Source organism: Amphibalanus amphitrite, unplaced genomic scaffold (genome assembly GCF_019059575.1).
Source record: "Amphibalanus amphitrite isolate SeventyFive unplaced genomic scaffold, NRLGWU_Aamphi_draft 001234F_arrow, whole genome shotgun sequence".
Classification (NCBI taxonomy): domain Eukaryota; kingdom Metazoa; phylum Arthropoda; class Thecostraca; order Balanomorpha; family Balanidae; genus Amphibalanus; species Amphibalanus amphitrite.
The window spans coordinates 25,490-42,543 of record NW_024882727.1 but is presented as its reverse complement, the minus strand read 5'-3'; the positions used below and the strand labels follow the sequence as shown (position 1 = coordinate 42,543).

General features: G+C 46.2%; 1 protein-coding gene across 2 annotated transcripts in view; it reads left to right on the top strand.

The window, feature by feature from the left end:
- The first annotated feature begins 3,594 nt into the window (after positions 1–3,594).
- LOC122371352 (polycystin-2-like) overlaps positions 3,595–17,054 on the top strand; it is a 33,086-nt gene continuing 19,626 nt past the window's right edge. For both annotated transcript variants that reach the window (XM_043347613.1, XM_043347612.1), the window contains exons 1-6: positions 3,595–3,663; positions 6,239–6,328; positions 13,749–13,860; positions 14,230–14,340; positions 14,942–15,072; positions 15,606–15,737. In XM_043347613.1, coding sequence (XP_043203548.1) covers positions 6,299–6,328; positions 13,749–13,860; positions 14,230–14,340; positions 14,942–15,072; positions 15,606–15,737 — 516 coding nt within the window. In that variant the 5' untranslated portion in view covers positions 3,595–3,663; positions 6,239–6,298. The remainder of the gene's footprint in view (positions 3,664–6,238; positions 6,329–13,748; positions 13,861–14,229; positions 14,341–14,941; positions 15,073–15,605; positions 15,738–17,054) is intronic.

The following is a 17,054-nucleotide window of genomic DNA, read 5'->3' as shown; positions in this document are numbered from 1 at the left end:
AAGGGAACGAATTTCTTCAACACCAAGAGGCCGCGGGGGTTGCAACCTAGATAGATAGTGATTTCTGAACCTCGGCGCAAACTTGGCTATCTCAACTCAAACCCCATGTTAACCCGCGCCCCGTTGGGCTCTGCCGAGCAACGCGCCCCGTTGGGGGGGGGGCCATTTTGGCCCCCCCTAAGATCTCGAGAACCACGCAACGTAGCGACAAGCGGCAAACGGTGTTGGATAGCCCTATCAGGGAACTACCTTGTGACCCAATTTTATTGACCTAGGTCAAACCGATGACGTCACAGGTCAGGTCAAAGGTCCAATTTTCACCGTTTACAGGCATTTCAAGAAATGCGTTGTAAAATCGAGTAAAATGCATTTCATTGAAAATCATCGATGGGGAAATGTTCTTCAAACACATATTTTGCTAGTTGAGGTCACTGATACCAGGTCAGGTCACTGAGGTCAGGTCACTGGGGGGTCACAATATGAAAGTGTCGTGTGATACATGTTTTATGGTCCATTTTACATGACAAATGCGATTATGTGGGTCAGGCAGCCTTTGGGGCCAGCTTAGGTCACGTTTTGGTCAAGGTCAGGTCAAGGTCAGGTCAAGGTCAGGTCAAATTAGGTCAAATTTCAAAGTTGATATTTTTGCATAAAATGGGTATCTCATCGATGCAGCTCGTCACGGGGAGTTCAATGGTGGTCTTTGTTTTGCCGTACGAGGTCTAGAATCGCTAAAAATTGAGTTAAAAAATTTGACGTCATCATTTTTGAACAGTTTTTTCGCTATAACTTGGCCAAAAAACGAGATATCGATCTGAAATTTGGTATGTATATAGAAGAGCGCAGGGACTATCACATATATTCCGGTTTTTTTCGAAATTCGGAAAAATTTTGGATTTTTTTTTAGTTTTTCTAAAAAAATCAATTTTTTGATTTTTTTTGGGTCAAAAACCCAAAATTTTGAAAATCCAAAATAGCAGTTTTGTAGCGCCGCTTTTTGTCTATTAGACCGTATAAAGAACTTTGAAATTGCTTGATAACTGTAGATTTGGTGAGCGTTTCAAGATTGCATGTTTTTTGCTCATTTTTGCTCGAACATGACCTCAGTTTGACCTCAATAACTCCTGACCTAAGGTGACCTAAGACTTGAAATTTGGTGTGAAGGTGTCAAATTGATACCCGGAAAGGTACTGAAAATTTGGCGGCGCTGCGCGCCGCCGTTTTCTTGCTATTCAGGAAAAACCACAGGGGGGGGGGCCAAAATGGCCCCCCCCCCAACGGGGCGAGGGTTAAAGGTGGGATAGTCCCTTTAAAACGGAGTTGGCAGATAGGGGAGAGCGGGGCCAGTTGAACCACTTTTTATATATTGACATGCACAGCGAGATCTAGTTGTCATATCGAAAAATGCACAATGCCATGAAAAAATATGCTCTTTTGGCTCTATTTTAAGATATGTAAAATTATGTTTCAAACATATTTTGCTGCCAAACGCATGCTTATAAAACAGCTCTACGCCCGTTTCAAATGACCCCGATGCGAGGGTCAATTGAACCAGCCCATGGGGTCAATTGCACCTATCCTTAACAATGGGATGTTTTCCTCTTTAAGGCCACTTTCTTAAAGGGACCCTCCCACCTTAACATTAGATTTGAGTTGAGATAGCCAAAATGGGGTCCCTGGCTCACAATTACCGGTTTCGGCACTCACAACATCGAGAAATGCCTTAAATCGGAAATATTGAATTTCAAAATTGCAGCATTTTGATTCAGAGGGGCTAATGCATAGGAATACCCCTCTGAATGTGTGACGTCAGTGCAGATACTAACGATTTTTAAATGTTTGACTAAAACGTTTTGTAGCACGCGGTGGTATATGCTGCTTTGCGCGCAACAAATGCCGCACTTTCAAATAAAGTCGCTAGGAACAGCGGAGATCCCAAAAAGTAAACAAAAGTAAAAGTCTAATATCTTGAAAACCGGTGAATATTTTTCGATGAAATTTGGTAGATATTCGTTTTTGCTCTTTCTGAACCGAGCGACATCACTTTCATGCCAATTCATTAACTTTTTTGAAGGTGGGAGGGTCCCTTTAAGGAGATATTTTGTCCGGTTTACTTTTCCAAATGCTACATTCAATAGGTCGCTGGAAAGCTAAAAGTGCAAAGTTCCTCATAATAGGTGACATAAAGTACATAGACTATGGTAAAATGGGCGGATGAGGAAAATGAGAAATATCTCAGGCTATAGTGTGCTTTCAAGCAAAAGGCTGGAGAAAAAGGGGTCAAAAATTGAGCTCTATTAAACTACTATTTCAGTTTAAAAGCTCATTTCAAAGGTGGACTATTTCCTTTAATGTTTACAGCCCCTGAACAATAACCATTGCAAAGGTCACCGGGGTCCATTGAAACGGCCTGTGGCCCTGTTTCAACTGACCCTCAGAGAAGCGTTTCAATTGACCCCATCCGCTCCCGCCATCTCGCACGCGCCGTAAAGCACATGTCAAACGAGCTGGAGGGACGGCATCATGCTGAATGAAGGGCCAAATAAGGTGTTATTCCGGAGCCAGGAGTTCTTCTTTCAGCAAACAAAGGTATATGAGATATCACAAAATATTCATATAAACGACTTCTCCCAAACGCCCCTCAAAAACACAAAAACAAGTGTCAAATCAAAATTACCGTCCGTTTGCCGCCCAAACGCCGTTGACAAAGGAAGTGGTCGAGCGCGGATGCGCAGTGGTGTCGGCAACGCCATATGTTGCATACTGTTGAAAATAAAGCCATGTTTCATCTGACCCCGTGTTTCAACTGGCCTCGCTCTCCCCTACGCTTCGATAGGGTCAAGAGTTTGAGACGTTAAATGCTTAAGCATGCAAGCATAAAGCAGAGTGAATGGAGAAGAAGAGGTTATAAGTTATAACAGAAAGAAGTGAAGGAAGTCTGGTCTGAGATACAGGTCAATCACGTCTCAATACGTCAATGAAGTGATGAGAAATATTGGTAGCCCCACTTTATACGGACACCTTTGTGATTGTCATGGTTAGACAGTTTACCTACATACCGCATCATATGTCAACAGTGCGTATAACAGCCGTTACTGAACATCAATCATTACAGCATACTGTGAAGTCGAGCAATGTCTGTGTATCCATGCCATTGTATTTATATGCATTGACTTCACCTGTTATTGGGTTTCTACCTGTTGGTGATTAATTAATCATACAATCATACAAGCAAGGTATCAATAATAATCTGATAACAGTTTGAATGCGAATATCATTGTGTAAATTTTAGCTCTATAGATAACTAGATCCTAACGTTTTGCACACCTTCGCGTCAAATTCAATGTCTTCAACAGATGGTGAAAATTTGAGATACCAAGGAACGACAAAAAAAAAACCGTCGAAATACCATACCGTTATCGGTTTAGGACCGATATACCATGAATATCGAATCAGATCGGCATCACTACCCCCCTCTGCCCCTCCCCCAGCGCCGCCGGGGCGCCCGTTTCTATGTACGAGGGTCGCCCAGGGCAGCGTGGCACGTTGTGCCAACAGAGGACCGACCGCACGGGCCGGGGCCCGGTACGGACCGGGGTCTGTTGCAGTGGCAGAGGGGAGACTCCCAGAGACAGCGGTCTGCCGCCGCCGCAGCCAGCCCAGGTAACGTTACCAACATATTACCAACGTATTAGCAGCATTCTGGTAAATCTAACACCGGTGCAAATAGCTAAACTCGTAGAGTACCGCTAGCACTTTGCTATTCTCCTCGTTGAGTGCACTGAAAACTCTCGGAGACAGCAGGCAGCAGCCGCCGCAGTCAGCCCACGTAAGGCTACCAGCATATTACCAATATCCTAGTGTACTCGTGTTTACAGTGGTATCAGTTAAATGTTGCTTTTTAACCTCGTAGTCTATATTAATTAATAAAACATAAGACTCCGAGAGAGACAGACAGCGGTCTGCCGCCGCCGCAGCCAGCCCAGGTAATGTTACCAGCATATTACCAACGTCTGTGTATGCTTGTATTTACACTGGTAACAGTAAAATTGTGTTATACTTTAACCTCGTTGTCTAGACGATAAAACAAGAGAGGTTCATAGAGAGACATCAGTCTGCCGCCGCTGTCACCACGCCAGAGGTAACGTTACCAGTGTCTTGACAGTGTATTGTTTTTTTTCTGTGCATTATATCGCCATTTTTAAGACATTTTAACGTCACATTCTACGCTGGGTGATCTAAGTAATATCAAAAATAAATTTACAAAGTATGACTGATGGTCTTGTTGAAAAAGGACAAATACCAGTTTTCACAATAATTCTATAATTCTGTCACAAAATTTCTTCCGTCGCATTCATAATTTATTTCGCAAAATCATGATATAAGCGTATTTTTATAAGACAAGTCATAACTAGCATGTTTTTCACTCCTCATTTACCCTTGATTACCACTATAAATTTGCTGGAATTGAAATCGATCATCTTCATATTTCAATCACGCAACATTCGATCACTTCAGGTATACCCTTAATATGTATTTTAGATGATGGCCTTAGGGCAAGTGCAATTTTTGACCACTCTATTCTTATCTCATTTTTGCTTTGCCTCTACAATCCGTCGGCTCTTAGCGACGTGCATTTTTTTCAGGTACCTAGCAACCCTTCTCTCTTTTCCTCACAAAACAAGGCACTCCTGGCTACCCAATATCCCTCCACGTAAGGTCACGCCTTGCGAAAGGTCCCTTCGTAGCTATTTTAAATCATGTTCCTTATAATATGGGTAAAACATTTGAACAGCCAATCATTGTATCAGCCTCTGTACCATCACTTTCCGCACCACCGGCCCTAAGCGACCTGTATCTTTTTTCAATTACTCAGAAACTCCTCTCTCTTCCCTCCCAAAGTAAAGCACTCCTGTCCACTTTGCGACCCCCTCCCGAAGAATCACAGCCCTCCCCCACCAAATGTCACGCTCCCTCCCTACAGGCTCCTTGGACCTCAACCTATACGGCCCGTAACCTGGTGACCGGACCGTAACACGACGTCAGCACTGCTCCTTAGAGCCGTGTCAGGTCAATGTAACCGAGGCAGCGCGGGTCTGTTTGGGCACGAGCTGACCGGGCCGTGACACGGGAGGTGCCCTGGATTATAAGGAACGTGGTTGCAAGGTTTGTAGTTGAAGCGAGCTGGTGGAATGTCAAATTTCAAAATGACAGACACAAAAATGAAGGGGTAGAAATGTTGAGGGAAGAAAGAGGCGTAGAAATGTTGGGAGCAAGAAACGGCGGAAGTACAAAAGTCAAAAAAGAAATATTGGTAGAAGAAATGCTAGGATACAAAAGTTGCCGGCTTGAAAATATGTGTAGAAATATCGGGCACCTTTTCAGGATAAACAATGCTGGATAAGAGGCATCGGTGGGCATCAGATCGCAATGTAAAGTTTATGGAACTATAAAAAGGACAGGGTATATGCTGGATTTTGGTATATTTACGTTATAAAGTTACGTGGTTAGAACGCACCTGGTATATTTTAATTATTTTTGTTTTCAGCCAAAAGTGTTTCAAAAGAGACGCCGGTGCCAGTAACCGTCTCTAGGCGTCACACTGTCAAACACAACCTCGTTGTCAGAGTCCGCTCCACCTAGTTACGCGTTATTGGGTCCACTGTCAACGCTGCGGCCACGTCGCCCTTGGTCCATAGAAACGGCACAATCAGTTGACTGCGTCGGAAGTTACCCGTACCCGGACTCCGGAGGATATACGTGTATAAGATTCAGGTTTTCATTATTTCACCAACACGACCGCCATGTCGTCTTTTTCTCTCCCCTAGTGACGTCACAATCAGCCGTCTGCGTTCTTGTTGACAATCACAGCACCATTTAAACCATCGCAGCCGCCGTGTCATCCTTGATCCCCTCCCTGTGACGTCACAATCAGCTGACTGCTGTCTATGTGTTTCGCAGAGAGGCGGCCCGGCCCGAAGAACTGTAGCCCGCGGCAGTGCCCCGCGGCACCCCAATGACGTCACAATCAGCTGACTGTGATCTGTTTCACAGAGAGGCGGCCCGGCTTGAAGAACAGTAGCCCGTGGCAGTGCACCACAGCACCCTCAGTGACGTCATAATTAGCTGACTGCTCTCTATGTGTTTCACAGAGAGGCTTGAAGAACAGTAGCCTGCGGCAGTGCCCCGCGGCACCCTCAGTGACGTCACAATCAGCTGACTGTGCTCTGTTTCACAGAGAGGCGGCCCGGCTTGAAGAACAGTAGCCTGCGGCAGTGCCCGCGCTTCAATCAGCGTCATGGCAGGCCGTCCCTCCTCCGGAAAGGAGGTACGACGAAATGGGGAAATGGGGAAGTGACGTCATTGGTATGAAAGAAGGCATTTAATTGGTGTGATGCTCATGAGGAATTGCAGTTGATTGGGAGGAAAACGGAAGGGCTGGTGACTGGTGCTGAGTGGTTGGTGGTATTCCATATTTTCAGGAACATTTTTAAAAAATTGTAATTGAATTGACTGTCTAATTCTTTTTAATTGATTTATCTAAATCTCATTTGATCTATGACTCAAGCAAATAAAAAAAATGTTTCAGCTACCCGGGTTGAATTTCAACACTCACTGAAGTCCGATAAATGCACGTTTTCCCACCTCCCTTGCCCACCACCAGCTATCCCTGACTGCGCCTCTGCCGCTGACCTCTGACCCCCACGTGACTTGCATTTCACAGGCCCTCTGGTCCAAGGACTATCCCGCATTCCCCACCGTCATCCAGCCCCAGGGGTGTCGTTTTCCGAAAATGATTGGTAGTGCCCAAAGGCGGCGGCTGGCCATATATGACGGGGCTTACAAGGTAGGGTATCCCCAAATCTGCCTTTCTCATCGGATTTCGGCCACTTATTTTTCGCCCTGGTCATTGACAAGACTAACCGAAATCTAAAAAAACACACAAAAAAAAACTTTGGAAATCTGGGTCCACACCGGACGCCATGCACAAAACGTGCAGTTATATAGGCAATAGTGTCGGAGGAATGCACGCCATTCTGAAAGAGGCCCACATCGACTTAAAAGGACGGCTGTGCTGAAAGGGGACAGGAACAGCTTTGAGGGCCCAAGCCGACTAAAAAAGACGGCTGCGGGGCCAGGAATGGTTTTGAAGACCCACGCCAATTGAAGGGTTCGACAACTAACGAGGACTGGAAACACAACGATAGTTAGAAAGACCTGCTTGCCAAAATAAAAGGATGACAGTACGAGGGGCGTTCAGAAAGCTACGGGCCCGACCATGAAGGAGCAGAGCGATACAGCATCGACTCATTAGACCAAAAAGTGCATTTATTCAAATAAACACCGTTAAGACAAACACATTTCGCGCAGCGCTTCGCGAGAGCCCTCAAGGCCTCCATAACCAAGTGGGTTTTGGACCCATCCTGCAAGTCCAAGACGGCTGATTTCGTCTCCCTGCTGTTAGCGAGGTTGCCGCTGCTAATTTTCTTATGTTGGGGAAGAGGTGGCAACCACTAACCAGAGTGTGCAAGGTTCGGAGAGAAAAAAGTGGATGCGACAACAACTCGAAGCTCATCGCTTCACTGTTCGTCATCCCGCCCATGTACGCAGGTGCGTGGTCGCGGATCAGGTGCACACTTTACGTCAGCTTCCCTATCCCTCGCCGGACCTATTGGTTTTCTACATACGCGCCGGCCGAGGGGGGGGGGCGGGTACGACCCCCCCCCTCGCCGTTTCGCCCCTGGTGGAGCTAGCGCGTCGCGGAAAAAACGAGCGTGTGCGCCGTTACGAGACGCAGAGATTGGTACCCGATTTTAAGGTCCTAGGTCAACCGGTGACCTCTGAGGTCAGGTCAAGTGCCCCAGGGTACGGTTCAGTTTTTGGTGAATAACTTCGCAAAAAACGGCCGCAGAGCGCCGATTTTGGCAGCATCGTGTTCGCCTCGCTCAGGCGCGTCGAATGATATACTTTTTGTCCGGGTCAGGTCAACTTGGGGTGTTGACCTCAGGTCAAGGTCAGGTCAGCACCCCCAGGTCACGAAGTTGGTCGAAAGAGGTCATGTCGCATATCATTCGATTCGGCAGGCCTTCCTGAGTCCATTGGTGCCTTTCCCGACTCGCTAGCTCAATTTGATCAAGAGTTATTGACGAAAAACTAATTTGACCTTGATGACGTCATAAATGACGTCACGCAAGGTCAACATTGCAAAAGTGACGCATCTAACCTTGCAAGGAGTGCATCAAATCACGATTCTATGTGCTTGAGATAGTTGGAGATCGTTCCCGGCGCCAGAATAGCAGTTTGAATTTTTCCCCATTGACTTATAATGGTGAGGTCACGAAAATGACCTGACCTCATATGACCTTTAGGAAAAATCCGAGATATACAAGTTGTGGGACTCATAATGGATACTAGATCCTGCAAGTTTCATTTCCCTGTGACATCTCCTCTGGCAGTGAGGGCGTTGCGAAGTTGCGACATCTGAAGACCGTGCAGAGGTTCACTTATGACGTCATAGGTCAGTGACCTGACCTGACCCAAAAATGCGGTTGGTGTCAAAAGATGCGGCTTGGATCAAAGGTCAGGTATGCCAAGTTTCAGCTCTCTATCGCCAGCGTGTTCGGAGCTATCGCGAAAAAACCCTATGGGGGGGGGCGGCACCCGCCCCCCCCCCCCTCGGCCGGCGAGGGCTATAGCCTCTCCTCGATGTTTATCGAATGGACGCACATCATCAATTGTGTGCCCCTGTTTTGGAAAGTTGACGAGCGGAGGGGGGTCGCATCGACCCCTCCCCCCTGCCAGGCCGTGTTATGAAAAATGCCCAGGGCGACGGTTAACGCTTGGTGCCTTTTCTGCACTAACTACTATGAAACGAATCACTGCTCTCTTCTGGGCGTCGCCCATCCTATCCGAAATGGCCAACTATGCTACGAATAGAAGCCCGAATCAATCACAGAAGAGATTTAATTAATGGCCACTTACTTAAAGGGACCCTCCCACCTTAACATTAGATTTGAGTTGAGATAGCCAAAATGGGGTCCCTGGCTCACAATTACCGGTTTCGGCACTCACAGCATCGAGAAATGCCTTAAATCGGAAATATTGAATTTCAAAATTGCAGCATTTTGATTCAGAGGGGCTAATGCTTAGGAATACCCCTCTGAATGTGTGACGTCAGCGCAAATATCTAACGATTTTTAAATGTTTGACTAAAACGTTTTGTAGCACGCGGTGGTATATGCTATTTGCGCGCAACATCTGCCGCAAACGCCGCTTTTCTAAAATAAAGTCGCTAGAAACAGCGGAGATCCCAAGAAAGTAAACAAAAGTAAAAGTCTAATATCTTGAAAACCGGTGAATATTTTCCGGTGAAATTTGGTAGATATTCGTTTTCGCTCTTTCTGAACCGAGCGACATCACTTTCATGCCAATTCATAAACTTTTTTGAAGGTGGGAGGGTCCCTTTAATTTGCGTAAGTGGACATCCCAATAACACATCATTTAACACACCGCCTTGCAGGCCAAAATTCCAACTCCTTCATTGTTCGGCCCGAAACTTTTTGAACGCCCCTCGTAGTTGCGAGCTTCAGTTTTCGGGGTCTGATGCGGTAATGACCTGGCGTTGAACCCTGGAGAATCAGGCTGCATCACCCACTCAAATGAATATACCTATGGCCTATTCTGGAGCACCGCGGCACCTTCCGAAGTCGGTGTAGGGCCTCCAGCGGCTGGTGTGGAGACGGATCGGGGTCTATTAGGGGCGGTCGCGTGGTATGCGGGACTCAGAGGCAGTTATGGACCTCTATAACCAATTGCGTTTTTGAGCCTCTTAAGGACCGGAGTCCTAGACACGTGAAACCTCATTGTCAGCTACATGCACCTACTGTGGCTAGAACCTTATTTATGTACTTGCATATGTGCGTATTTAATATTTGCTTATCTGTTTATTTTGATTTTTTATCAACTGATAAGTGACAAAAGATTGGTAGGGCTCAGCGAACATTGGTAGGGCCCAAATACACATTGGTAAGGCTCGGGCCCTACCAGGCCTATACAAAACGACGCCCCTGACTATTGTGAAACTTGGTAGGTAGGTAGGTACCACATAACTTGAAATTACTTGACGTAATGACATGATGTGGAAAGTGAAAATGATACCTAGGTATTGATGGAAACTTATGGACTTAGGTACGCTACAAGAAGATTGAATTGGTCAACCAATTCAAATTCAATATACTTGTGGAGTAAGTCTATAGATTTTCATCAATAGTTGGGGCATTCCACGATAGATCGTACCAGGCCCGTCACCCTCATCCCTCAGATTTGAATGAAAATTGGTACTAGGGGTAATCATAGGCTCCAAAAACACCTGCCAAAATATCAGACTTCTCAGATGAAAACTTTTTGAGTTATATTGCATAATATTTTCTAAACTTCAGATTGTAAGGGTGAGTTTGATGAGCTATAACTAAAAAACGAGCTAAGCAAGCAACAAACGGTAAACAGCTTTGAACTGACGATGAATCAAAGATTAATACAGCTTTTTTTAAATTGGAAAGAAAAGCTTTACATATTGAAAAAAGTCGTAACATTTTTTAAAATTGTCTATAATGGCCCTTGGGACCAAAATTTTTGCCATTTTTATTTCTTCAAAATAAACTCCAGGTCATTTAAAATCGACATGCAAAAAATTAGAAAGGTGTTCTTTCTATAAGTTCCTTATTTTGATGCATACAAAATGGGTTTCCGGGGGGTCGGTACGGCCCCAGCTCGCCGTTTCGCCTCTAATGGAGCTAGAACTTTGCGGAAAAAACGAGCATGTGCGCCGTTTCAAGATGCATCGAATGATACCACATTTTAAGGTCTCGGGTTCATTGGTGAACCCTGAGGTCATTTCAAGTGACCCAAATTACGGGTCCGGTTTTTGGTAGATAACTTCGCAACAAATGGTCGCAGAGCCGCGATTTTAGCATCTTTGTGTTTGCCTAGCTCCGGCGCGTCGAATGGTATACTGTTTGTTCTGGTGATCAGCATAAGTCGCTGACCTCGGGTCAGCACACTGCCTTGTATTTGGCTCCGCTCCCCGACCGGGCGGCCCAGCCGGCAGCCAGCCCCCGGGCATCACGTGACCGCCCGAGTCCGCGGCAAAGCCAACCAGCGCGGCGCTGGACAAACAGCGCCGCCACAGAGATGGTTAACAGTCGGGTCAGGCCACGAATCTGGGTGAATGATATCATATTGCACATCATTCGATTCGCAAGGTCTTCCCGAGTCCATTGGTAGCTTTCCCGTCTCTCTAGTTCAATTTGATCGAGAGTTAAGTGACGAAAAACTCTTATGACCCTAGTGACGTACGAATGACGTCACGCAAGGTCAACAATGCAAAAGTCAGGCACAAATGACTTCAATTGAACTTTCAGTAACCAGTGATGTCACTAGGCAGCTTTACCACGCCATTTGTAGGCTCTCTTCCCGAAATTACAATTTGAGACCATTACGGTAACGCAAAATAAGTACATTTAGAGAAAGAACACCTTCCTAATTTTTTGCATACTTCTTAAAAATGATCCAAAAATGTTTTTAAGAAAATAAAAATTCAAAAAAATTTGGTCCCAAAGGCATAAAAATGCAAATGAAAGGAAGCTCGAGGTGTTATATATCAAAAATATTTTATATTTCAAAATTTCAAAAATGCATATTATTCTTTGTTTCAATGCAAGTTCAATGCCGTATAGCATTTGGCATTTGGATTATCCGTCTTAGAGTTACAGCCCGCCAAACTTGGCGCTGCAACGCAAGATCCAAAACATGTTATACACTATAACTCAAAAACTACGCATCTGATAAGCCTGAAATTGTCACAGAAGGATTCAGAGCCCCTGATTACCCCTTACACCAATTATCGTTAAAATCCGAGAGATGAGGGTGTCAAATTGGAAAAAAGTGGTACGATCTATCGTGGAATGCCCCAGTTACCACTTACCATTGAAGTTACTTGCTATCATGCTGATTTTATACATAAGAACCTCATTCATTTTATTTGTATGACATGTTTGAATGCAATTTTCTCAATAAGTGAAGAAAAATGTTGGTAGTGCTCAACAACACATTGGTAGTGCTCAGCTGAACATTGGTAGTGCTCGGGCACTCCCAGGCCTATACAAAACGACGCCCCTGTCCAGCCCTGACAGCGCCTCTGTCTCTGCCTCTGACCCCCACGTGACTTGTATGTTACAGGCCCTCTGGTCCAAGGGCGACCCCACCTTCACCCAGCCCTGACTGCGCCTCTGTCTCTGCCTCTGACCCCCACGTGACTTGTATGTTACAGGCCCTCTGGTCCAAGGGCGACCCCACCTTCACCCAGCCCTGACTGCGCCTCTGTCGCTGACCTCTGACACCCACGTGACTTGTATTCCATAGACCCTCTGGTCCAAGAATGACCACAATGCCCCACTGCAAGCAATCCCTGACTGCGCCTCTGCCTCTGACACCCACGTGACTTGTATTCCACAGGCCCTCCCGTCCAAGAATGACCACAATGCCCCACTGCAAGCAATCCCTGACTGCGCCTCTGCCTCTGACCCCTGACCCGTCACGCGACTTGTATGTTACAGGCCCTCTGGTCCAAGGGCGACCCCACCTTCACCCAGCCCTGACTGCGCCTCTGCCGCTGACCCCTGACCCCCACGTGACTTGTATTCCACAGGCCCTCTGGTCCAAGGATGACCACAATGCCCCACTGCAAGCAATCCCTGACTGCGCCTCTGCCTCTGACACCCACGTGACTTGTATTCCACAGGCCCACCCGTCCAAGAATGACCACAATGCCCCACTGCAAGCAATCCCTGACTGCGCCTCTGCCTCTGACCCCTGACACCCACGTGACTTGTATCCCACAGGCCCTCTGGTCCAAGGATGACCCCACCTTCACCCAGCCCTGACTGCGCCTCTGCCGCTGACCCCTGACCCCCACGTGACTTGTATTCCACAGGCCCTCTGGTCCAAGGATGACCACAATGCCCCACTGCAAGCAATCCCTGACTGCGCCTCTGCCTCTGACACCCACGTGACTTGTATTCCACAGGCCCACCCGTCCAAGAATGACCACAATGCCCCACTGCAAGCAATCCCTGACTGCGCCTCTGCCTCTGACCCCTGACCCGTCACGCGACTTGTATGTTACAGGCCCTCTGGTCCAAGGGCGACCCCACCTTCACTCAGCCCTGACTGCGCCTCTGCCTCTGACCCCTGACCCCCACGTGACTTGTATTCCACAGGCCCTCTGGTCCAAGGATGACCCCGCATTCCCCACCTTCACCCAGCCCTGACTGCGCCTCTGCCTCTGACCCCTGACACCCACGTGACTTGTATTCCACAGGCCCTCTGGTCCAAGGATGACCCCACCTTCACTCAGCCCTGACTGCGCCTCTGCCGCTGACCTCTGACACCCACGTGACTTGTATGTTACAGGCCCTCTGGTCCAAGGGCGACCCCACCTTCACCCAGCCCTGACTGCGCCTCTGTCGCTGACCTCTGACACCCACGTGACTTGTATTCCATAGGCCCTCTGGTCCAAGAATGACCACAATGCCCCACTGCAAGCAATCCCTGACTCTGCCGCTGACCTCCGACCCCCACGTGACTTGTATGTTACAGGCCCTCTGGTCCAAGGGCGACCCCACCTTCACCCAGCCCTGACTGCGCCTCTGCCGCTGACCTCTGACACCCACGTGACTTGTATTCCACAGGCCCTGTGGTCCAAGGATGACCCCAACTCCATGGAAGCCTACGGCGACGACCCAGATGTCCGACAGGACGAGCCAAAGGGATGCTGGGGCTCCTTCACAAACTGTATTGGAGGTGAGATGATGACGTCATGGTTCGTAGAACTATTCCGTAATGGGTCGTGACGGATGCTGATAAGCTTGGGCAAATGCAACGATGTCCTAAAAGTTACCGTTTTGGTGTCATGGGTTGTAGTGGTAGGCTAGGACTTCTTTCTCAAGGCGCATGCCAGCTCTAAAAAAAAAAAACGATGTCACATGATAACTCTATTTCTAACTTGACCTGCTGTAGTAAAGCAGAAAAGATGCTTGTATGCAAAATAAGTTTCACTATTTTGTGACTCATATTATTAATTTCTAAGTTTAGTGTTTTCCATAAAGAAAATTGCAAGTATTGCGTCATAGTCCCCTGCCGAGATTCGAACCCGCGACCTCTCTCTTTCAGGCATGTGGACCACGCGCCAGATGACACACACTACCGACCGGGAGATCGTGGTGCGGACCACTCTGAGAGAGCTGGTTGTCTACCTCGTGTTCCTGATCATACTGTGTATCCGTGAGTAGATCATCTAAGGATCATCTTGTGTATCCGTGAGTAGATCAGATCCATGGATCATACTGTGTATCCGTGAGTAGATCAGATCCATGGATCATACTGTGTATCCGTGAGTAGATCAGCTGCGGATAATACTGTGTATCCGGGAGCTGGTCGGCTACCTCGTGTTCCTGATCATACTGTGTATCCGTGAGTAGTAGGTTATCTGCGGACCATCTTGTGTATCCGTGAGTACTCGTAGAGCTTCTATGAATCATACTGTGTATCCGTGGACCGTGAGTACACTACCTACGTAGATCAGCAAATAGATCCTCTTGAAACATGCTGTGCTTTTCAAGCCACACACTACACACAGAGAGCGTAGTTTGGCCGTAGTTTCTGTGCTCTAGTGGCAGTGAGTTTGGTATGACATCGCCCGCCATAAGCTCCAAATGGTTGTTGTTGTAATCGTAGTTTTATCCTATCTACAGTGACGTACTGATAACTGAGGTTTGCTTGGAGTTTGGACAGTAGCTTTGGTCGTAGTTTCTAAACTTTTTGTTCAGTGAGAATCTGCAAGCAAGGCGTAGTCCTCACCGTAGTTTCTGTGCTCTGTTTGCAGTGACGTTTGGTATGACATCGCCCACCATGTACTACTACACCAAGGTTCTATCGGAACTTTTCCTCGACACACCTTATCCCGACACAAGGAACACATTCAGAGGATCCACGCAGGTCATGGACTTCTGGCGGGTGAGTTTTTGATTAAACTCACCCTAGTCTATTTACGATGGGGGATCAGTTTACGTGTTTTACTTTAAAGCTTCAAATTCACTTCAAATCATATAAAAGATTCAATATGATTTATTATGCAAAAAATATATAATAAGTCACATGAAAAGAAACGTCTTCTAAAACCTCATGTTGCCGCTGTTACTGTTTATTTCTTCTCACTGTTCGGTCTTTGTCTCGTCCAGAATTTTCATACCCACTTGAAACGATTCGGTATCGTCATATAAACCGAGTATATGATTTCACTTCTTAGTTATTCAGACTGATAACAAATAAAACGCAAATTAGGAAACACTTTTTTGGTAATGCTGAATAAAACATACCCGCACGTCGGTAATGTGCTCCTTCATGGTGCATCCTTATTCACTCATCCCATCTCACGCCCTATCTCTTCTGTAGTTTGTGGAAGGACACTCACCCTCTCTCTCTCTCTCTCTCTCTCTCTCTCTCTCTCTCTCTCTCTCTCTCTCTCTCTCTCTCTCTCTCTTCTGTAGTTCGTGGAAGGACCCATGATGGACGGTTTATACTGGGACGCCTGGTACGATCACGCTCGTACCAGTGTCAACAAACACGAACAGAACATCCTCTACGAGAACAGGATGCTCGGAGTGCCTCGGATGAGACAGGTGAGACATGGGTGAGACAACTGTGAGAGAGAAATGTGAGACAAGTGTGGGAAAAGGATGATGTACGGTTGGGACCGGATGAGACATGGGTGAGACAAAAATGAGACAGGTGAGGAAAGTGTGGGAAAAGGATGAGGTACGCCGTGCGGTTGGGACAGGGTGAGATGGAGTGCGGTAGGAGAGTTAGCAATAAGGCAGACAGATGTGGGACAGATGTTAGACTGATGAGAGACACACCGCAGAACCTTTGCATTTTTTTTCTTCTTCTTTTGACGGGGATCACCTACGTTCTGTGCAGGGTTGTATACCAATCAAGTCGATTGAATTGATTGATTTGATTCAACGCGTATTTTGAGTTGATTGGATTGAGTCGATTGACTTTTCGAGATGACTGGTTGACTGACTCGTTTGACTTTAGCGACTGGTTGACTGATTTGATTCCCGAAAATTAGAGTGACTCGTTTGATTGAGTCGATTGAATGGAAAGTTGAAATAAGTTTTAGTTGACGAAAAATAATGACACCAATTGATGACATCAAAGATCACAAAACTACACTGAAAACTACTTGTCATCACAACTGCAATATGGGGTAGATTGCCAAATAAAGAACAGGGCCTAAATATGAACAGCCAACTTTGACTTTCAACTGCAATAACTGCTCCAATCCTGTGATAGAACCTGGCGATGCACCTACCTACCTTTCTGCACTCAGCAGGAAACTTTTGTTAATCCAGATGATAAAGTGCAAGGCCCTATATACTAATAAAGTGTGATTAATTACTAATTCACATCTCCACATCTCCTCATAAACAACCCACTGAACTCTATAAATATCTGAAACCCCTACAAAAAGAACTGAAACAAAAGCGCCGTTTTCGTCCCGCTAATTACGTTTACATTAATAGCTAATTTGCTGCATTGTTTAATTTGCAGCAGAACGTTTGTTGATCCTTTTCTCCTGAGAGCTTAGGCATAACATATTTAATATATTTCATTTTCCTTAAAATATTTTACCGAATATTATTAAGTGCTTTTATTTCAAATGAAATAATAATTAAAACGAAATTGGTGTTGTACAACCGATTTATTTTATGATGATCTACCATACTACATGATAATCAATGACGTCATCTTACCAAAAAATCAAAAGACGTAGAATAAGGATTTATAAAAGCTTAGCATACTTCTTGGCAAAACGTTTTCTTTGTTTTTCGCAGTCGCACCAACGGCATTTAATTTTCCTTGTTCTTCTTCCTTTGTCCTTAACTTATCCTGTGGTTCCAGAGTCCCTGTCCTTTCCATTTCCTTTTAAATAT